General features: G+C 29.5%; 6 protein-coding genes across 9 annotated transcripts; 5 read left to right on the top strand and 1 right to left on the bottom strand.

The window, feature by feature from the left end:
* Positions 1-198: 198 nt before the first annotated feature.
* On the top strand, positions 199-2,731 carry LOC109602149 (39S ribosomal protein L39, mitochondrial). The gene is made up of 5 exons (XM_020018481.2): positions 199-358; positions 412-591; positions 645-887; positions 2,132-2,574; positions 2,631-2,731. The coding sequence occupies exons 1-5, from the start codon at positions 280-282 to the stop codon at positions 2,703-2,705; spliced, it is 1,020 nt and encodes a 339-aa protein (XP_019874040.1). The 5' UTR covers positions 199-279; the 3' UTR covers positions 2,706-2,731.
* A 617-nt stretch (positions 2,732-3,348) lies between these two features.
* Positions 3,349-6,739, top strand: LOC109602683 (digestive cysteine proteinase 1). Its single transcript, XM_020019109.2, has 7 exons — positions 3,349-3,503; positions 3,560-3,656; positions 4,160-4,522; positions 4,586-4,701; positions 5,445-6,097; positions 6,147-6,334; positions 6,387-6,739. Exons 1-7 carry the CDS (start codon positions 3,452-3,454, stop codon positions 6,571-6,573), a joined length of 1,656 nt encoding a protein of 551 aa, XP_019874668.1. The 5' UTR covers positions 3,349-3,451; the 3' UTR covers positions 6,574-6,739.
* A 353-nt stretch (positions 6,740-7,092) lies between these two features.
* Positions 7,093-9,495, bottom strand: LOC109602702 (uncharacterized). 3 transcript variants are annotated; one of them, XM_020019139.2, is made up of 3 exons: positions 9,366-9,495; positions 8,140-8,337; positions 7,093-7,826 (listed from the first exon to the last, which is right to left on the bottom strand). In XM_020019139.2, exons 2-3 carry the CDS (start codon positions 8,316-8,318, stop codon positions 7,115-7,117), a joined length of 891 nt encoding a protein of 296 aa, XP_019874698.1. In that variant the 5' UTR covers positions 8,319-8,337; positions 9,366-9,495; the 3' UTR covers positions 7,093-7,114. The 3 variants fall into 3 exon arrangements, with proteins under 3 accessions (XP_019874698.1, XP_019874690.1, XP_049826756.1); XM_020019131.2 differs by lacking the exon at positions 9,366-9,495 and adding an exon at positions 9,036-9,175; XM_049970799.1 differs by lacking the exon at positions 9,366-9,495 and adding an exon at positions 8,575-8,606.
* Positions 9,172-10,943, top strand: LOC109602692 (GDP-fucose protein O-fucosyltransferase 2). The gene is made up of 6 exons (XM_020019121.2): positions 9,172-9,342; positions 9,392-9,654; positions 9,707-9,941; positions 10,002-10,194; positions 10,247-10,424; positions 10,532-10,943. The coding sequence occupies exons 1-6, from the start codon at positions 9,227-9,229 to the stop codon at positions 10,813-10,815; spliced, it is 1,269 nt and encodes a 422-aa protein (XP_019874680.1). The 5' UTR covers positions 9,172-9,226; the 3' UTR covers positions 10,816-10,943.
* Positions 10,944-14,734: 3,791 nt separating this feature from the next.
* Positions 14,735-16,925, top strand: LOC109601569 (tear acid lipase-like protein). Of its 2 annotated transcripts, XM_049961580.1 has the most exons (9): positions 14,735-14,873; positions 14,930-15,198; positions 15,359-15,486; positions 15,542-15,725; positions 15,781-15,895; positions 15,948-16,194; positions 16,253-16,405; positions 16,454-16,681; positions 16,738-16,925. In XM_049961580.1, exons 4-9 carry the CDS (start codon positions 15,623-15,625, stop codon positions 16,888-16,890), a joined length of 999 nt encoding a protein of 332 aa, XP_049817537.1. In that variant the 5' UTR covers positions 14,735-14,873; positions 14,930-15,198; positions 15,359-15,486; positions 15,542-15,622; the 3' UTR covers positions 16,891-16,925. The 2 variants fall into 2 exon arrangements, with proteins under 2 accessions (XP_049817537.1, XP_049817536.1); XM_049961579.1 differs by having other exon boundaries at positions 14,930-15,486.
* A 2,247-nt stretch (positions 16,926-19,172) lies between these two features.
* On the top strand, positions 19,173-20,763 carry LOC109601857 (tear acid lipase-like protein). The gene is made up of 7 exons (XM_049970564.1): positions 19,173-19,328; positions 19,379-19,562; positions 19,620-19,734; positions 19,787-20,033; positions 20,085-20,237; positions 20,288-20,515; positions 20,574-20,763. Exons 1-7 carry the CDS (start codon positions 19,176-19,178, stop codon positions 20,724-20,726), a joined length of 1,233 nt encoding a protein of 410 aa, XP_049826521.1. The 5' UTR covers positions 19,173-19,175; the 3' UTR covers positions 20,727-20,763.
* Positions 20,764-22,493: the final 1,730 nt, after the last annotated feature.

Raw genomic sequence — 22,493 nt, 5'->3', positions numbered from 1 at the left:
GAAATATATAATCAGATTCTGATTATTCAACCATTCAAAACATTCTTTTTCATTAATTTATTATAATTTCAACACAAAATTAATGTATTACATAAAATCAATAATATTTTCAAATTAAACTATGGATTTTTTATTACATATTTATTATTTGATAAAATGCATATTTGAATATTTTCACACATGGTTCACCATTTTCATTAGTTCAAAATTTCTAACCAAAAAAGTCGGCCTGACTATTGTTTAAATAAATGAAGTAAGAAAACACTTTACTAATCAAAAATGACAACTTTAAACAATCTGTCCCAACGTCTCGCAGTCTCGACTATTAAACAAACCATCAGGAATGTCACATTTAAAAGTATTTCTCTTAAGGTTAATCGAATCGCCCCAGCTATTTTGATTTAATTTTAGGGTACTCCACTAGTATATCAAACGAAGCTAAAAGGCAGAACGATCTATTTGTAGCCGAAAAACAGCGACAGCGTGAAAATGTAGGCAGAATTGAAAAAATAGAAGTGCAAATTGAAGGACCACCTGAGGCAAATCTAGTCATGAATAAGAATATATCAACACCATATGATTGTGTCAAACGTAAATTATATAATTCATTAATTAATTTTATAAATATAACTGAGTCTTTATAGATTTGGGTGATAAGTTTGTTGACCGTTCAGCTGTGGCACTACTCAATAAGGAAACACTTTGGCATATGCACAGACCTCTGCCAGATTCATGCAAGTTAGACTTTTTACATTATCAAATTGCTAACCCAGCAGCTGTTAATAAAGTCTTCTGGAGAACTTGCAGTTTTCTGTTGGGAGCGGTCGTTTCTGATGCATTTAAAGACAATGTTAAAATACAATTGCACAGCTTTCCGAGTCCAAATGGTAAGAATTTTATTCTATGATGAGTTTAATTCATTCATTCGTTATGTTTTGAAAAATAACAAAGTGAAACAATTTATCTGTATCACTTAAACTTATGTTCAAAAATAAGTGATATTAAAAAAAAAAAGAAATAAGTAAAAATCGTGTTGTCATTGAATTTTTGATATTTAGAATTTTCTTTAAGTTCTTTATTTGGTAACAATATACACTAAATAAATTCAATATACATCAACAATTTTTATTTTTGATTTATATATACATAAAATTTAGTACATGTTTATTAATAGCTGATTGACCCCTTCGCTGCATTCATTGTGTAGGATTACATATTATTTTGGGATATATTAGTCCATGTTATCAAAATTATACTTGGGAGAGTATTAAGGTGGGATGATTGTTTCAAAAGCCACCACCGTTTCAGGATCTTTCATGAATTTAGATCAGCCACATCATTAAACACCCATTTCCACTTTCATCTATGAAAACTACAGATTTCGATTCTTCCATTCAGGAACATGAAGCCTTATCCATTCTTATCATTGTTCCAAATAGTTCCCTGCATTTGCCAAGCGTCTTCATATTGCAACTGGGTGCCCTACTGGCTTTCAATCGCAAATATCGGTCTTCATTTGCAGTTGTGTTTTCCTTGGTTTACTACTCCTTGGTCTATCTAAAGTAGAGTCAGTTTATTTGTGTAACATCTGAGATTTCAGTCTGATTGGCCTCAGATTTCAATAATCCAATTGGTCTACTCCTCTCATCTGGAGTTACTCTACGTCTAGGCATAATTATCTGAAAACCTAAATGAACATTGTATTGTTCTTTAAAAACGTATAACAAATTTTTTTCTTTATCATTTTGTGTTTAATTTTTTTTATAATAATAAAATAAACACTGCCTAGATAAAAAAATCAAGTATAATAATATGGATTAATTAATTTTAATTTGTTAAAGTTTAATATCAATAACTTTTGAACATGGGTTTATAAAAAGAAGAAAAAAGAAAAAAAAAAAAACAATAATTGCGTTAAATACATTTATTTTAATGATTAAATGTGATTTAAGTTTTAAGTTGTGTAATTTGAACTTGAACACAAATAATTTACAAATAAAAGAATAATTATCAAATTGATCAAATACATATTTACACGTTGTGCTAAACCAAGTATTCATTTCATTTAGTTCATAACTAAAATATGAATTTTTTTTTATTTACTTTACTGAATACATATAATTTATTTCAGTAAAGTCTGGTAGTTTCGTATATGATGTACAATTAGATTTGGACAATTGGACTCCAACGACTAACGAACTAAAAGTACTCTCAATAGAAATGGTAAAATTCTGTCAACAAGCCCATCCAATAGAATGTTTGGATGTGGATAAAGACTTTGCTTTGGAGATGTTTAGAAATAATGTACACAAAACTAAGCAAATTCCAGATATTGCAGCCCACAATGGTGATAAAGTGACATTATTCAAAGCTGGCCACCACGTTGATATTTCCAGAGGACCCATGGTTGCTAACACTGATCATTTGGGCAGGATAACTGTCTGCAATGTGTTTAAATTGGACACAGATATTACTGGAGGACCTATTTATAGGTTTCAGGGAGTGGCACTTCCAAAATCCATTATCTTAAATCATTTTGCCTATGGTATTATTGAGGACAGGGGAAAAATTTTGGTAATACATTATTTTCCTATTTTTATTAATTCATTAATTGTTATTTTTCTTTTTAGAACGGGGCGAGGATTCCAGGAGCTAATAGTACAATAAGTGAAGATAATAGTTTTGTAGCACAAGTTGCAGTATAATTTAAAATAAATGCAATATAGCAATTTCTTATTGTTTCATTTGTGTGAAGTAAAATAATTATATTTTAACATCAACACAAAATTAATAAATTTGTTAGTATATTGAATTAATAATAAATTTCAATTTTATTTTTATATTAACACTAAAACTTATCTAGAGATATTCTTATTGTAGTTAATTAATGTTACATATTAATAATATATTTTTGTAATTTAAATTAAAAAAATTATACTCACAAATGATTTTAAATATTTAAAAAAATCATGGAATATATGAATAATTAAATTTTGAGAAATACCGTAACTTCAAACCCTCTGAATCCTGACCATTGTCAATGTTAAACACTTTAATAACAAAGCCACAGATTCCGTCACAGCTCGGAATTATTTACGACCGAAGGCAACGCATTGTAATTGGAACACCTGATCTATTCAATTTTTTTAATCTCATAACAATCCATTTCCTTCAGGCAGGTAACAAAACACAGAAGCGCATACCGTGCACTTTCATTTTTACGTCGAAGTAAATATTGAGTGAGCGCTCCACTACAACATACAAATCGATATTGGGTACTCAGAACTTGTTTTCCGTTTATCAGCTGTGTCAATAGGTCTAGGGATGTTTTCAAATCGGCAGGTTGTATAGATTACTGACCTCTTGAAAAACGATATAATTCGCACCGAACGGTTGATTCGACTCAGTCATAACGAAACTGTGATAGCGAACGGAACACTAAAGAGTTGCGATGTGGGCACATAAATTGTGCCTTGTATTGATATTTGGTGTCGTTGCCAGCGGTGAGAAAATTAATTTAATTTGTCTTGATTATTTATATTGATTTGTATTTTACTAGTATACGCAGGTGATGTGCCAGTTTGGAAGAACACTTATGCCGTAAAAGGTGTAATTTTTATTCCATACGCTGAATTGGTCGAACCATTCTCTGCTTGGTACGTATCTATCATTCTTAGTATCGTTATATTTAATTTAAATTTTATATGATCTTTGTTTATTTGCACAAAATAAATACTATTATATTGTGAATTGGTTTGGAAATGTCAGAAAAGGTTATCATTATTAATATTTATTTGTCAGTAACAATTTCTTTCAATGGTATTGTAAATAGACGTACTTCCTTATAAAATTATTTTTTCCGATAAACCGTACATGAATTACAATGTTACTCAGCCATGAGCCATTGGTGATATTTTTAATCAATACGTAAATTGTATATAAAATATGTATAATTTTTTCTATTAAAAAATTATCTCGAAGTGGTACTTCATATAAAATTAATAAAACAATGTTTATTGTAATGAAAATCAAGATGTACTTTAAGTAATTTGGATGGAGTTTTTACGATTACAAACGAGTCAATAATGTGTGAATTAATATTGTAATAATTTCACCATTTTTATTGATTTATTAATTATTGAAAATAATTTTTTGTAAGGTATGACGGAGCTAACAAGCAATCCCGTATCGATTATTATGGTGATATGGTCAAGACGTATCAAATCAGCAACTTCGAGAAATATGGAACCAGTTTAAAAATAGCCCCAATTACCACAGAGGAAGTGACCAATTCAAAAACTTGCCTCCAAGTCAATGGTACTGCCGAAGAATCGATCGAACCCCAATCAATTCTTCCATCCACCGAAGGATTTGTGAAAGTCGGCGAAGAAATGATTTTGGGTAAAGAAACAGAAATTTGGAGACTGAACGAAACTATTGGGCAAAAATTCAACAAATACACTTTGTGGGTTTACTACAAAACTGATCCAGATACTTCTGAGAAAATTGCCGTGCCAGTGAGGTGATACATATATTATTTGACTAAGTTTCTTAATAATAATTTAATCTTTTTATTTTTCGTCAGATACGAAATGAGAGGATACAACACTCTTCTTGGAAGCCACTATGACCACTATTATCTACAGTACAACTCATACAGTACCGACGATATCCCTAAAGAAATTTTTGAAATTGATTCAAGTAAGTAAATATGATATTATTGCTTTGTATGAATGAATATGATCCTCATGATTCATCATTTTTACACGAAACAATTGATAAATATTTATTACAATGAATTTGTCCATTTGCACTATTTGTGTGGAATCATTAAAATTATTGCCTTGGAAACAAATTTTTTACTGAAGTATACAAGTTTAGTCAAGTACTTTTACTTTACAATATCAATCACGAGAATTTGCAAATTCATTTTTATTATTAAACAAGTAATTGTGATTTTTGATATTGCAACTTCAGATTGCTGATAGGTATTTAATTAATTAATTTATAAGTATTTAACGGTGATTTTTTATTATCATTTCTAATGATTTCCTAGAAGGCATATCTTAAGTGGACTAGAATGTATAGAATAAATACAATGTATATATACGAAGATTATATTGATACAATCTGGTTTACTAGATAATCTAAAGAGAACAATCAGCGACATTTGATATTTAATTACCAGTCTGGAGTATGCGTTCAACATATCAATTGAACCTCAAAATTTTCCAACCCCTTATCGTAAATAAATATTTAAAATACACACTTTTGATGAGTTGAAAAGAACAACAAATAATATAATTTACTTTAATTGATTATTACTAGTTGTGCTAATTTGTATAACATAGATATTATTATTAGTATTTGAGAATCCACTTTTATAAATAATCTAATTTATTATAAAAGTAGTGAAAATTGTCGTAATTAATTTTTTCCATTAGATTTGACATGCACAAACTTCCCTGGCCCCGGAAACAAACACTTCTACACCTTCAACCCAATGGCTGAATTTATCCACCCTACTAAGACCAACCACGTCGAAGCTGAATTTAAGAAATTCGTTAAGAAGCACAACAAAAGTTATGCCGACGACAAAGAACATGTTCTTAGGATGGAAGCCTTCAGACAAAACCTGCGTTATATCAACTCTCATAACAGAAAAAATGTCGGTTACACCTTGGCTGTGAACCATTTGGCGGACAAATCACCCAACGAGCTGCGTGCGTTGAGAGGAAGAATTTCTTCTGGTGGTTACAACGGTGGTCAGCCTTTCCCTTACACCAATGCTAAACTCGCAGCTGAAGAAGTACCAGAACAATGGGATTGGAGGTTGTTGGGTGCTGTGACCCCGGTGAAGGATCAGTCAATTTGTGGCTCTTGTTGGTCTTTCGGTACAATCGGTGCCATTGAAGGAGCGTATTTCTTGAAAAATGGAGGAAACCTCGTGAGATTGTCTCAACAAGCTCTTGTTGATTGTTCTTGGGGATATGGAAACAATGGATGTGATGGTGGAGAAGACTTTAGAGCGTACCAGTGGATCCAGAAACACGGTGGAGTACCCACTGAAGAAGCTTATGGACCATACCTTGGACAGGTAACTTTGAATGAGGTTGTAAAAATACATATTAATTAACTGATTGTAGGATGGATATTGTCATGCTGACGATGTCAAGAAAGTCGCACCAATTACTGGATGGGTCAATGTTACCTCAAATGACGAAGATGCTTTGAGATTGGCAATCTTCAAGCACGGACCAATCAGCGTCGCTATCGATGCCAGTCAACGCACTTTCAGTTTTTATTCCAATGGAGTTTATTATGAACCTAAGTGGTAAGTAAATCCCATACATTTAATTTAAACGTCTTACATAATTTAATTACAGTGGAAACAAAGAAGAGAACTTGGACCATGCAGTATTGGCTGTCGGTTATGGAAGTATTAATGGTGAGAACTACTGGTTGGTTAAGAACAGTTGGTCCAATCTTTGGGGCAATGATGGCTATATTCTAATGTCCACCAAAAACAACAACTGTGGCGTTATGACCACACCTACCTATGTCACTATGTAGATTTTGTATAGATTCCTCAGAGAATTCTTTGAGGCAAACATGTTTAAATTGCCCCTTATTTATGTAATGTATGATAAAGCGACTGAATTTTGACATAGATTTTTATATGTGCGTTGTAGCAATAATACCATAGGCATAATAGGTAAATATAAAGTTGAAATGAAAATTTGTTTAATTTCCTTGTGAATTTAAACACCAAACTAAATTTGTTTCGGTTTTCGAATACAAGGGTGAAATTCGATCTACAATCGACATCTGTAAAGTACAAACGTCTCGAATTGAACTATGAGGCCTTTATTCTCGAAAACCAATCATAAGACGACATCAAATTACAAAAAGATACAATTCATTGATTAAATTTTAAATATAGATTGCATTACAATAAAAATAAATAAATTAATTTAAGTAGTTAATTATTTCTAAGCATATGTAAATATAGATTGAAATGTATTTGATTTGATTATAAGCAATACTTATAGTTATCAGTGTAGGTACAGAATAAAAAATCACTTCTACATACAACATTATTTAATAAAAATATTTAATATTTTGGTGACCCTGGTTTTTCCATTTTTTCCTTTTTTAGCACAAATTCAGCAGCAAATTCTTTTTCACCTCTGTATAAAGCAGTTTTAGCACTAAACGCCTTGTCCTTCAATAACTTTTTATTACAATCCGTGTTACCAGTTGCTATATTAAAATTTTTTATGTCCTCCTGCGCTTTTTCAATATCTTTTAAAATTGTTGATTCAATAAATAACATTTGGGGATTTTTTTGTGCACACTTTTTTGAAGCTTCAGAATATTTAATATCAATGTCCGCTAGTTCTTTGGTATTACAAAGTTCCTTAAAATTTTCACACTTTTCAATTAATGTCTCCGCTGCATTTTTATCAAAAGTGTCGTCATGAAAATTATCTAACGGTTTTAGATATTCCAGTTCAGGTGCGCGTAATTGCCTATCGGCAACATAATAAAAAGCGTTCATTGCCTTCAATTCGCAGAATTTATAAGGCATCTCATGTTCATTTTTGCTCATTGAAAGTTCTACGCATTGAATCAGTTTCGAGTAATCATCACGTGTTAAACGTATTTTTATAAAGTCTTTAATCGGTTGTTTTGCATACAAAGCAAATAATAAGTAAATAGCCCCGGTTTGTATATACAAGCTTGTTGAATGGTAAAAATATTTTTTTATTATATGAAACATATTTTCTGTTATCTCTCGGATAAACTGTATATGAGCCATTCCACTGAAACAATTGATATTAAATATTAAAAATGATTAGATGGAGATAAGACAAATTTCTTCCACTTTTAGACATTTTCTGTAATTATTTTAATATAATGTGTTGTAAATTTTAACATTTCTTTACATGGATTAAAATATATAATTAAACACTCTAAAATGTAATCATTCTTGATATACTTTCTAAAACTTGAGAGTCTCTGTTTAAATTTCATTATATGAATGTTATAGAAATAATGATATATTCTTTAGTATTAAAAGAATTAAAACATGAAAAATGTCTTATCCTCTCTTAAGATTTTAATGTTAAAACTTACGCAAAAATATTTGTAAAGTCCATTTCATTGTATACATCAGCAAAATCAGACCATTTGTAACTATTTTTAGCTTCAAAATTTTTAAGAAACCTTTCTATGTCTCCTTGAATTGCACGTAATGAATCTTCTACGTATGTATACCTTGTGATTTCCTTATCGGAATTCTTATCGTCCTCCATTGCAAACAATTAGTGACACCTGAAAAATAAACATATAAATTAGAAACATATTGAAATGATCCTTAGAAAGCAACATAACATACATAAAGGTACATTTTCTCTTATTAAATAATGACATATTGTAACATATTAGTTCATATATTTTGAGAAATTTCACAAACATTCTTTGAAAAACACATTCCCAGAGTAAAATTTTCTGGTGAATTCAAAAACGTTATTGGTCTTTTAAAGTTAGCTTTATTTTTGAAATACTCACAAGAGTAGAGTGCATGCAGTCATATACAGGTCTGAAATAGAAGTATTTTTAAAGAGAATTTTTCTATTTGGTGAAGGAGATAATACTTTGATGCATTATATGATTTAATAACTACTTATCAGATAGACATATCCCACAGTTTTATTTGTAATTGGATTTTAATTAATAATACCTCAGATACCTGTTATGCATATGCATAATTAGAACAGAAAAATTATAAATTAATTACATTACTAATTACAAGAATGGCTATGCAAAAATGTCATGAATAACCAGTGCATTGTTCACCATAGACTATTCAGATGATGTTAACCAAAGACACCATTCAGTTATATACATTTGAAGACATTTTAAAACACTACACTGATTGTGAAAACTAATGAGTAAAATAAATAAGACCAAACTATAGAATATAGCCTATATGACAAATTATAGTCTACTAGTGTTAAAGCATTAGTTACCAATGTTTGATGAGCACCACAAATCTAAAAGAGTTTCTCAGAAACAACTGTGATCAAAATTTTAAGGTTACACCGGGTTAAACAAAGAACATATGATGCATTTTAACTACATGGCCCATAAGCCTTATGGCATAAGATCGTAGTCAAAATGCATCATTGCATTAACATAACCTCAAAATTTTGTCCATATAATGTTTTTGTTTACATTTATTATATTTTCAAATTTGTTTATTCTTCAATTTAAATTTTACCATTGCGAAGATGTTTGCTTCAACGAAAACGAGAAGTGTGGTGAAATCGAAAATAGGTAAAACTTAACCCATACACTACCTCATAAATTGTAGCTTTTCTTTCAGATATCTTTTTTACGATGTTAATCCACCGGAAGGTTTTAATTTACGACGAGACGTCTACATGAGAATGGCAATCCTTGCTCACAAGCTGCAAAATTCAAGAAACGACAATCTTAACAAATTCAAATTGGTCCTACCACCATGGTCACACTTGGTACACTGGCAATACAATGATGAGCCAGAACATATACCATGGTCCTACTATTTTGATATACCCAGTTTAAAAAAGTTTGCATCTGTGATAGATTTGTATGATTTTTTTAATGGTATACTTTTTATTCATTTAGTTGTTGTATTGTTATAATGAGTTGTTTTTAGTTGTGAAAAATAAATATTCAAAAATTAAAATTGATGAGGTGTACATCTTGCAACATTTTGAAGATATGTTTGAAACTGGTAATTTTGAAGATAGAATGAGTATTGAGAATTGCCATGAAGAACCCAATCCTATGTTTTATTATTGTGATAATATGACTTCTACTAGCATTCAGTGTCTTTCATACCATGGTCCAGCTACAAAGTTAACTGAATTATTGGCAAAATCACAAGCTAGGTAACAGGAAATTTTTAAAACTCTTTTAAAAAGAAATAAAATAATATAAACATATTTCAGAACAATTCTAATTGATCATGCTGAAGTTGCTCTGCATGACATGTTTGGCAATAAAGAGTACTGGCAGGCAAGAAGAAGTATGAGGTTCAACAAAGAATTACGTAATATTGCAAATGAATTCAGGGAAAAGTATTTAAATTCTACAGATGTTGCTGACAATATACATTTACCAGATAATTGGCAAAATGAAAAGGTAGTTGGCAATATTTGAGTAGTTTCCTAAAACATTGTTAATATGATTTTAGCTAAGAAGAAATGCTCTTGGAGGACCCTATTTATCTGTTCATTTAAGAAGAAAAGACTTCTTACGCAGTCGACCAAAGGAAACTCCTAGTCTCAAAGGTGCCAGTAAGCAGATTATGAAACTCTTAAATCAATTAGGACTACAAAACGTTTTTATATCTACTGATGGATCAAATGAAGGTATCAGGAGTTAATTTTAATATTTTGTTTTGAATGTCACTTACAGTTCTTACTTGATTAGTTAATTGACTAACAGATTGATTGATATTTAACTATTTATATTACAGAGTACAACCAATTGATAGAATTGATTGATAAAAAATACAGTGTGTTCAGGTACAAGCCTAGTAAATATGTCAAGGAAAAATTCAAGGATGGAGGTGTTGCTATTATAGACCAGATTATTTGTTCACACGCTCGGTACTTTGTCGGAACTGCCGAGAGCACTTTTTCTTTTAGAATACAAGAAGAGAGGGAAATTCTTGGATTTCCAGTTAAAACCACGTTTAATGCTTTGTGTAATGATGCTAATGTTTGTCCAAAGCCATCAGTATGGAAAATTGTTTTTTAACATTTATTCCCTTCATGATTATTTTTGTTAATCTTGAAAAACAGCTAATTTTGTTTAATTAAACCGACTGACTATTTAAGATTTAATATTGTATATAAAACTTCGCTTGTACATTATAATAAAGTTGATTATATTGTAAGGAAATGCATTTTTATTTTCAAAAACTGAAATTGGCTGCGTCACGTTTGAAGTGGATAATTCTTTCAAAAATCAAAATAAATTAATTATTAATGTTAAATTATAATAAATATACTATTAGAAAAAAAGTTTTAATAAACAACGTAATCTCCTGCATAAATTAAACAAAATTACATCAACATCAGAAATATTAACCAGGTAATGTACCTAATATCAGATTCCTGGGAAAATTAATTGAATAAAATAAAATTAAAAAAAAGAACAAAATATTACATAATATCAATTTGGGTAATAACAAATTTATATGAGATCGGTCATTCTCGAACACAAAAACGACTTTTTGTTCAAATCTTGAACAAATGGAATAATAATTCATAACATTTATAGTTTCTCGATTTAATATGGGCATTCTGTGACTGTATCTAAAGAAATTCATCCACACCCAATTACAGAACCACCTCCAAAAGCAACAGTTGGTGTCGTGCTTTATTTATGATATTTATCACTACGTACACGCTATGTATATATATGATTATTTGAGTGATATAATGTGTACCTAGACTCCTCTGTGAACAAACAATTACACAATTCGGTTGTAGTCCATAGATGATGATGCTCGATGGTTTAACACATTGTATCGAAAGTATCTTCTGACCAGCTTTACGTATCTTCTGATGGTAGACAGACCATCATCATGTCATATATTATATAATTTAATTAAATGTTGGTACCCATTATCATAGAAGATATTTTTTCTGAATAAAATACCATTTTTGGTATTTTTTGTATGATAAATTATATTATGTCAAAATATTGATAAGAAAAATATAATTAGTTTTAAGTATGTACTAATTTCCCCACACTATGTTATTTATTATCTATTAGAAAGGTTGAACGACTTTTTCATAATCAAAATAGAGCAAGTTGGAATTTACATATATAAATTTATATATGAAACTAAGTTTCATAAAAAATGGATAAAAATATCTTTTGTGCTTTACATTTTCCAAACATTAAATTATAATAAATTCTGTAATTGCCAGTTTATTTAATAATTTCGTATAAAATGTTCTATAATACTACAAATTTTGTCCACCATATATTATCATACCAACGCTTTATTTACTAATGTATATGATAATGTAAATATAATCGTTTCATAAAATTGTGATTGAATAAATAGATAATTGTTTTTGTTTGTACAATTATTTAACTTGCAATTAATGTTACATTAATTTTATATTAGGATTAATACTGTTAATATTTCAGTTAAGGTGCAATGGTTGTGAAATGCACGTTATTTATCATTTTAAGTATGTTTTTAAAAGAAGTAAAGTGTTTTACGAAGATAACAGAAGATTTTGGATTCAGTGATTGCCTAAATAATATTTTAAAAGAAAATTTTTTTAACGATAGATCAACTCTTGTTTGGACACAAAACTTTTGCACTTACAATGTTCCAATAGTGGTTAATAATATAGGGGCTTTAAAACAAATTAAGTTCGAAAAAATAAATAATTATATCATAGAAACTGAACACGTTAATCTTACATCGTTATACAATTATTTGACAAAGCGAAGTTTTTATGACGGTCATGGGAAAACAATAATAATAGCTAATGAAGTTAACAAGGATTTATTGAATATTTTGTTCAAGTATTACGTTTATAACGTTATAATAATTCTTCGAAAAACGTTAACAATATATACATACCATCCCTTTATTGAACGAAACCTTAAAAAACCAAATTTGAAATATATTACGATTGGTGCTTGTCACAATACACAACTATCAAATTTATTCTATAACAAAATTCCAATGAACTGGAACAAAACAACCCTTAATGTTGTATACTTTTATAATCATCCATTTGTAATACCGTCAAATAAAGGAATTCGTGGTCTAGAAGTCAGTTTATTTTTATTAATTCAGGAAATTTTGAAGTTTAAAGTGAATTTTAAATTCAAATACAACTTATATGGTTTAAAAATTGACAATGATTATACTAAAGCATTAGGATCCATTCAAAATGGTGAGTTCGATACAGGAATTGGTAATTTCCACCTCCTTCAATCAGAACATTTAGATTTTGATGTGTCTGTCCCAATATGGATGGATCATATCCAATGGTGTGTTCCAAAATCTAAATATATACCAGCGTGGCAAAATATTTTTTTGGTTTTTGCACCGTCTGCCTGGATATTTCTTTTAATACTAGCATTTATCGTCGCTTTTCTTTTGTTTTTGTTTTCGGAGTATGATCAAAATATGAAATTATTTCGCGATCCTGTTTATTCTATGGTAATCGTGATAGAAACTATAATTGGTGCGGCACCTTTTAAGTCTAAGCGTTTTGGACCTAAATACTTATTTTTCGCATACTCTCTTTTTATATTTATGATAACATCAATTTATAATAGTAAGTTGTTAACAGATCTGGTAAAAGATACAAGATTTCCACAAATTGAAACCATGTCGGAGATGATTAACTCAGATTTGAAATTGGGCATGTTTGTCAATGTTTGGTCTGTTTACAACAAGTCAGATAATGCCGAGGACAAGTTAATAGCAAAACGGTCTAGTATATGCGATTATACCTTTAAATGTGCTAGCAGAATGGCCTTTCAGAAAGATATGGCTACAGTATTTGTAAATACGGCATATAAGTATAGAGAATTGGAATTTTATTTGGATACAAAAGGAAAATCATTAATTCATCCAATTAAGGAGCATTCTCAGATGGTCTTCTTCCTATGGATGTATAGACCAGGATTTCCTATGACCAAAAAAATAAACGATATTTTAAGAAAATTACAATCATCAGGAATAATGTATCACTATTATGATATACTTTTTAATGAATTGTACGTGAAGAAAAACATTGAAGTAGTTGATAGAGCTACATATGCCCCATTGAATTTTCACTCAATGGAAGGAGTAATGTTTTTATTGGCTACTGGTGTCACCATAAGTTTTGGTGTGTTCTTATTAGAAATCACATGGTCACTTTTTAAAAAGTGGAAACGAATTATTACGATAACGTAAATTATACACATTTTCACTTTGTTGGATATTTTTTAAATCATAACTATATATAATAATAATAAATTATTGTATTGTGAAGTTTTAAAATAATTAATATAATACACTGAATATTGTATTATGAATTTTTATTATAATATATAATTAAATAATAATATATTTATCACTTAATTTTTTATAAAATTTTAGTAAAACTAATTTCAAATTTTGTTTGGTAAGGTCACTGGAATAAATAGAAATATTAGTCAGTTTGACAGTGTTTCATAAAAGTAATTTATGATAGTACTGCCTCCCTAAGTGTGAATAAAACGAACGGTATAATGAAAACAAAAAGTTTCTTCCAAGATAGAAACACTATTTATTCACTTCGAAATGAGAAATTCTAAGGTTTTGTTGTATTTCAATATCCAGTCAGAGGTAGCTTACTTATTAAGTACATCAAAGAAGATTTTACCATTAATGTTTTGGAAACAAACGACATAGGTACGTGGTATTCCAAAGAGCACGTACATTTGATTAATGCTTTTAACTACTGCTATCACATAAATATTTTTAGCAAATAAAGGAGATTCCAAAAAAAATATATATAAATGTCCATTATTAAAGTATGCTAGTACTGAAGGATCTTTTCGAAAACGTGCGGATATGGAGTTTGTATTGGACCATTTACACTAATTACTTGATTATATTTGCATATGCAACCAAATGTACCGTTAGATTATCCGCCAACAAATTTAATTATACCTGCCGGTATATTGGATAGTGGGTCTATTTATTCCTGTGTTATGTGTTTTTAAAATTTTATAATATAATATAATCCATATCATCCTTCGGGATATTTTGTTTTTGTATATTAAAACTAGATCCTAGTGGATAGGTGAGTTTATTCATTTTGATATTTTTCTATATTTTAATTTATAATATAATTTGCAGTTTGAATTTTGTAATAAATGTGTCGGTGAAGAAAATTTTTATCTTCACCAATGGGGACTAACCACCAAGTCCCATTAGAAGGATTATTATATCTATACTTCTAAGAACTTGATCATGATATCTATTTGTTTTTAAAGTTAAATCCAATCTAACACAAAATGTAAAATCACAGGTCTTGTCACTGGGAGAGCACGGAAATAAATGTTACCACAACATTATTGAACTTGTGGATAAAATAAAGTAACCTTCATTAAATTATTGTTTGAATGGTAATTTGGAAATTATTTATCATATCAGCACGTGTGACCAACATTCATATAAACTAATATATACATTTTATACCTAAATTGATAAGAACAATATTTGTTATAAATACGGTAGTCAAAAAAAAAAATTACGTGAAAATGATTCGAATTATCCTGTTGCTAGTGGTTTTCGCTTCATCAGAAGCTAAGTTATTTGGTTTTGATAACAATGCCTGCAAAAACTGGTCAGACTATTTCACTGTAAATATTTCTCCAAACTGCTGGTATGAGCCAGATGTACGGGCAACAACTGTAAGTATGATATTTTTGGTAATAAACATTTCATTATGTTATTTTTATTTAATAGAAAGAAAGAATTAAGAGGCATTTCGGTGTAAATGGTTATGAAACCCATGAAGTACAAACCAAAGATGGCTATATTTTATTAATGTTCCGAATCTTGAGAGAAAATCCTAAAGGTATTGTTGTGCTCCAACATCCTATTAGTTCGGATGGTAGTATCTGGATGGACCAGGGCAACGCATCAACTGGTACTTAATTATGATAAATGATTTCGTTCTTTATTAAATTCCCTTGTATTTGTAGCAATAACATTCTGGGAACAAGGATATGAAGTTTGGATACCAAATCATAGAGGAACTTGGTACTCCGAAGGACACGTAAATTTAACCATTAACGATTATAACTATTGGAATTGGACGTGGGTATTTTTAAGTGATAGAAAATTTGTGGTTTATAAGTTTTCTCTGTAGGTTTCACGAAATTGGAATTTACGATTATGCAGCATTTTTTGAAAAAATCAGCGAAGTTACCAACAGCAATGATCTGATATTTGTTGGACATTCCATGGCAGGATCATCATCACTGGCTTATGCGTCTCTATATCCAGAACATGCTCAGAAATATTTAAAAATACTTATTCTAATGGGCCCTGTTTCATATATGAAATATGTTAGGTCACCACTGAAAGAATTTTCTCCGGCTGTAGACATGCTTCGGGTATTATTAAAAAACATTCATATTCACTGAACTATTTTTTATATAACGTTATTTTTAGGCTTTTACTAAACGGTTGGGAATTGGTGGAATATGCACTAAAGACTCTACTTGTATAAAATTAATCACTTGGGCTTCAAACTTACCAATAAAGGATCTGGTTGTAGCCATTATTATGGTGTTTACAGGATGGACGCCTGGAGAGTTTGATCCGGTAAGTTAGTAACAGCATATAAACGAAATATAAGCCAGTTTTTTATAGCCATTATATTATTACATGACAACTGGACTGAAAGGTACAGGACTTGGTGTTTATTATCATTACGCACAAATTGTGAATGCCGGAGGCAAATACCAAATGTGGGACTATGGAGAACAAGGCAATTTAATCGCATACAATTCGACAACTCCTCCAGAATATCCTGTGGAAAATATAAACGTCCCTGTCTATCTCGTTACAAGTTCCAGTGACTCTTGTGGCACAGTAGGAGTGAGTGTCAAGTATATTCGTGAAATTTATAATTTTTAACGTATTTTATATTACAGGACTCACAAATTTTATACAGCAAGTTACCAAAGACTACTAGAACGTACGGTAAATTTGAGACTACAGGGCTTAACCACATAGATGTCCATTGGGGAAAGGACAGAAATAAAGTGTATGACAGAATTTTTAATCTAATTAATAAAATTTTATAAGAAAATGAGTAGTAAATAATAAATATATTTTAATATTTTCTTGGATCATTTCCTTCTTCTGTTATTGTTATAATAATAATAATTATAATAACCTTCAAACATTTTCTAAAACTGTTATAATATAAACATTCAAATATTAATTGTAATTTATAAAATTGTCAACTGATACATTAAAGTTATAAATAAAAGAAATAAAATTTGGTTAAATTTAAGCAAATTAAACCTTAATAATAATTATTTTGGTGTAATATTTAAAATGTGTAATTTACTAGATATTCTCAAAAAAGCCTTCTTTTATTTAGTATCTAGTAGCATATCTACCATTTTCAATAACTTCTAAACACCTTTTCTTTATTGATTTTAGTAGTTTTTCAGTATAATCGTTCAAAATTTCTTTCGAGTGTTTTTGAATTTCTTCGTTGAGTTCATTCAAATTTGACATTCGTTTTGCATCGATTTTCCTATCAATTTCTTTTCAAAGGTTTTCCATTGGATTGAGGTCTGAGCTTTGTGCTGACCAAGGCATTACGCGTACTCCAGCGAACCATTCTTTAATTGATTTAAACGTGTGTTTCGAATCGTTGTCGTGCTGGAAAGTTCACTTTAAACTTATGTTATCTTCGATAAATGGAAGTATATTATTCTATATAATGTCACGATAACCAAAACTATCCATTATCCCGTATAACTTAACCAGTGAGTCTAGTGTACTTGGGATTATACCTTTCGTTAATTGGTCCTCTCACCTATGGAATAGCATCAGATTTGAATGATTGGAGCCGACTTTCATCGGAAAACAAAATTTTTTTCCATTGCCCATCAGTCCAGTTGCAAAAAGAAGTCTTGCTGCTCTATAGTTTGCAAAAATGAAGGGCTTCTTTGGTGGTTCTATAACATAGAGACCAAGTCCTTTTAGTCTTCGTTTTATGGTGCTCACCAATACACTGAATTCGTTTATTTCTTGATTTATGCGTGATGCGCTGATAAAAACACATAGATAAATTATAAAATCAATTGTATTGAATATAGGGTTTGGTTGCTTTACCTATGAACCCTGCCTGAAATAAAATGTATAAAAATTATGTACATAAAGATATTTGTATATAAATTGAGGTACGAAATGTTTAGACACTTAATTATAAAATTAATTTAAATTGAAAAGAATTGTTCTTTTAATAACATTATTATGTTTTTTAATTTGCTGCTCTACATATGAGCGATAGTGTAAGCGGAAAATAACACAGCAAATTTATTTTGATAGATCTCATATTCCAATACACCAAATGATTTACCCCTCTAATTTGGAGTTAATTTACGCCTTGGGCAAACAAATTACCCGTACAAACATCACTGTAATCAATTATAAACTAAATGCACATTGTATTGACTTCATTAAAAACGTATCAAGCTTTTTGCTTCATCTCTCTGCGTCGACTTTCATAAAAATGAATAAAATAATCACTGTCTATGTATACAATTAAGTACAATTAAAGTGGAGCCATTTTCTTCATAAAAGTTTAATACCCATAGCTTTTAAACATAAGATAATTTGAAATGTGATTATTCCTCCTTTCAATATCATATTTGTTGGAAAAATACAAATGTAAATTTACTCACAACAACAAGATTTTTGAAATGGACTATAAATTTGAATAATAAAGAGTGAATTATTTCGCTTATTATTATATTTTGCACGTGGAGTCGTGGATAAATTGGCCCTGTATAATAATGGATTTTGATTAAGATTAATTGTTTGCATTTTATTCTGTAAAATTATCGTTTAGGGTTTTATTATCACTATGACCAAATTAGAACTTATGGATGAAAATTTCAAATGTAGGACTACTGTTAGCATAGAAAGCTACTGGTATATAAAATTAAATCGCTACTAGAGTATGTCTTAAAAATGTTAACTTACTTATTGACATTGTCGCAACGGTCCAATTTTTTTATGACAAACTGAATTTATGGCTTATTTGAAACAACTTTGATTTTAATGGGGGTAGACACCGATACAAATGTTATCCACATTCTTAAACTTGCGAATAAATTTAAAAATAATGCATTTTTTTAGACTAATTTATTTTATTTTTAAAATAACCTTCATTAAATTATTATTTTAATGGTAATTTTGAAATTATTTAACATATCATTACATGTGACCAATATTCGCAAGCTGTAATACAGAAAACTAATAGATATTCCATACATAAATTCATTATGTCATGTATTATTAATTCCATAAAAAATGTTATAAATAAATGTGAGAATTGAAAAAATTCTTCATGACAATGACTCCAATATTCTTGTTACTAGTAGCTGTCGCTTCATCGGAAGCAAACTTCTTCAATAACAATGCTTGCCACAATTGGATAGACTATTATTTTATAAATGTCTCCCCGAACTGCTGGTATGAGCCAGATGTACAGGCAACAACTGTAAGTAAAACTTATTTCTCATGAGCATTTCATCATATTTTTCTTTATAGCAAGAGAGACTTGAAAGACATTTCGGTACAGATGGTTATGAAAACTATACAGTAACAACTAAAGATGGGTATATCCTGTTAATGTTCCGAATCTTGAGAGAAAATCCTAAAGGTATTGTGGTGCTCCAACATCCTATTAGTGTAGATGGAGTTGTCTGGATAGATCAGGGCAACGCATCAACTGGTAATAAATTAAATAAAATTTAATTATAATTAATAACTAGATCACATGCTTCTGTAGCGATAAATTTCTGGAAACAAGGATATGAAGTTTGGTTACCAAATCACAGGGGCACATGGTATTCTGAAGGACACACAAATTTAACTGTACACGATTATAACTATTGGAATTTTACGTTGGTATTTTGTATTGCACAAAAAATAATAAATTATGAGTTTTATTTGTAGGTTTCATGAAATTGGAATGTATGATTATTCAGCATTTTTTGAAAAAATTAGTGAAGTTACCAATAGAACTGATCTGATATTTGTTGGACATTCTATGGCTGGATCATCTTCATTGGCTTATGCGTCTCTAAATCCAGAACATGCCAAAAAATATTTAAAAATCATTATGTTGATTGGTTCTGTTTCATACATGAAAAATGTTTGGTCTCCATTAAAATATTTATCTCCATTCATTGGTGTAATCCAGGTATTATTTTTAAATTAATCGAGTTTACTGTATTCACTAAGTGGCTTTTAGGTTTTCATGAAATCCTTGGGCATTGGGGGATTTTTCACTAAAGGCTCTATTGAAACAGCTATAGCCTCATGGGGTATAAATTTACCAATAAAGGATCTGGTTATGGCTATTATTATGGCTTTTACTGGATGGACGCCCGGAGAGTTTGATCCTGTACGTTAAAAACAAAAAATAAACGACGAAATTTAAGTCATTTTTTACAGTCATTATATTCATTGATGGGAACTGCACTAAAAGGTACAGGACTTGGAGTTTACTATCATTATGCACAAATTGTGAATGCTGGAGGCAGATACATAATGTGGGATTATGGGAAACAAGGAAATTTGATTGCATACAATTCGACAACTCCACCTGAATATCCCGTGGAAAATATCAACGTTCCTGTTTATCTTCTTACAAGTTCGAGTGACTCTTGTGCCACTATAGGCGTACGTGTTAAGTATTTTTCTGTGAATAAAGTAATTTTTAATGAATTTTATATTACAGGATGCAGATATTTTGTACCATAAATTATCCAATGCTACTAAAAAATACGGCAAATTTGAAACTTCAGGGCTTAGCCATGTGGATGTGCATTGGGGAAAGGACAGAAATAGATTTTATGATAATATTCTTGAATTAATTGCTAAGATTTTGTAAGAATAATTTGTAGGTAATAAAAATATTTTTAAATTTCCGTGATATATTCTTTTGCCTTTATCTTTAGCAACTTAATAAAAGAAAATTACCACCTTACATATAATTTGTCAAATGGCAGTGAATGTGATGTATGGAGTCAAATGATAAACTATTAAAAATGGTTTTTAATTCCCTATATGTAACTGGTTAGTTTCTGAAAATCAATCCACAAATCGAAAATTATAAGGCTTTAAAATACCAACAATACGTTTGATGAAAACACTGAAAATCGATTTAATTTTTCTTAAAAACTTACCGTATTATTAAAAATTTTTTCAAAGGATTTGTTTTTTGTTGATTTGTAGATTCTTTAAGTTCTAGTAATTAATTCTTAAGTTTTATTTAGAAACTAAATTTATTCAGAATTAACTAGAACTAAAACTTATTTTATTTACATTTTTCGAAAGGAGTTGGCGAACTGTGCACTAGGATTTTCGTACAATCAATATGTTTTAAGTGGGTTATAAATTTGTCCGTTAAACAGATAACTAATTCACTTATTATGATATTTTGCGCATGGAGAAATTAACCCTGTAAGTAATTAAAATATATATTAAAATATTGGGCATATTATAATAATGGATTTTGAATATTAAGATAAAATTTATCTATTTTAACCTGCATATCAGTACATAACACTTAAGTATCAATTAAACACTTTTAACATTCTCCAATATTAGGTAATAATTAATTCTGGGGAAAAATTTTAATTGTAAGAAAGAAATCTTTTGGTGTTTATTACTAACTAAATCACTACCAAAGTATTTCTTAAAAATGTTTACTTACCTGTTTACAATGTCGTAATGAACCAATTTTACGTCCCACTGACAAGACGAATAATTGTTTAAGTATTATATGACGGGATATATTAAAGTTTTGATTTTCAGTATGCATAAATTGATAACGATTTCTGTAAAACCAATATATTTTATTCTTAAAATAACCTTTATTAAATTATTATTTTAATAGTAATTTAGATATTATTTATATATTCATTAAATGTGCGCAATATTTGCATAATTTTTATGGACAAAACAAGTATTTCATAAGAGAAATGTTTATTGTAACTAAGTATGATGAACGGAGAAATTCTTTGTGACAATGACTTCAGTATTCTTCGTGGATTTTTAGTAATGGCTCTATTGAAACAGCTATATCCCAGTGGGATATAAATTTACCATTCGGTTATGACTATTATAATTTTTACTGGATAGATGCTTAGAAAGTTTGAGTCTGTAAGTTAACAACAAAATATAAAAAAGGCAAACTTAAGCCAATTTTTATAGTCATTATATTGTTTAATGGGTACAGTACTTGGAGGTTTACTATCTAATGATGCACAAATTGTAAATGCCGAAGACGTATGACAAATGTGGAAAATTTGGAAAACAAGGATATTGATTGTCTACAATTCGACAACTCCATCTGAATATCCCGTTGAAAATATCAGTTTCTGTTTATCACCTTCAAAGTTCACCCTTGTGTCACTTATAGGAGTACATTTTAAGTTTTTTTTATGTGAACAGAGTAATTTTTTAATGTATTTTATATTGCAGGATGCAAATATTTTGTACAATTGTAAATTATACAATGCTACTAAAATATATAACAAATTTTGAAACTTCAGCCATGTTGATATGCATAAGAGAAGGACAGAAATTGATTCTATAAATATATTGTTGAACTAATTGCTAAAACATTTTATAGTTAATAAAAGTATTCCTAAAA

Source organism: Aethina tumida, chromosome 1 (genome assembly GCF_024364675.1).
Source record: "Aethina tumida isolate Nest 87 chromosome 1, icAetTumi1.1, whole genome shotgun sequence".
Classification (NCBI taxonomy): Eukaryota; Metazoa; Arthropoda; class Insecta; order Coleoptera; family Nitidulidae; genus Aethina; species Aethina tumida.
The sequence above is the reverse complement of the archived record's forward strand: the minus strand, read 5'-3'. Positions and strand labels throughout refer to the sequence as shown.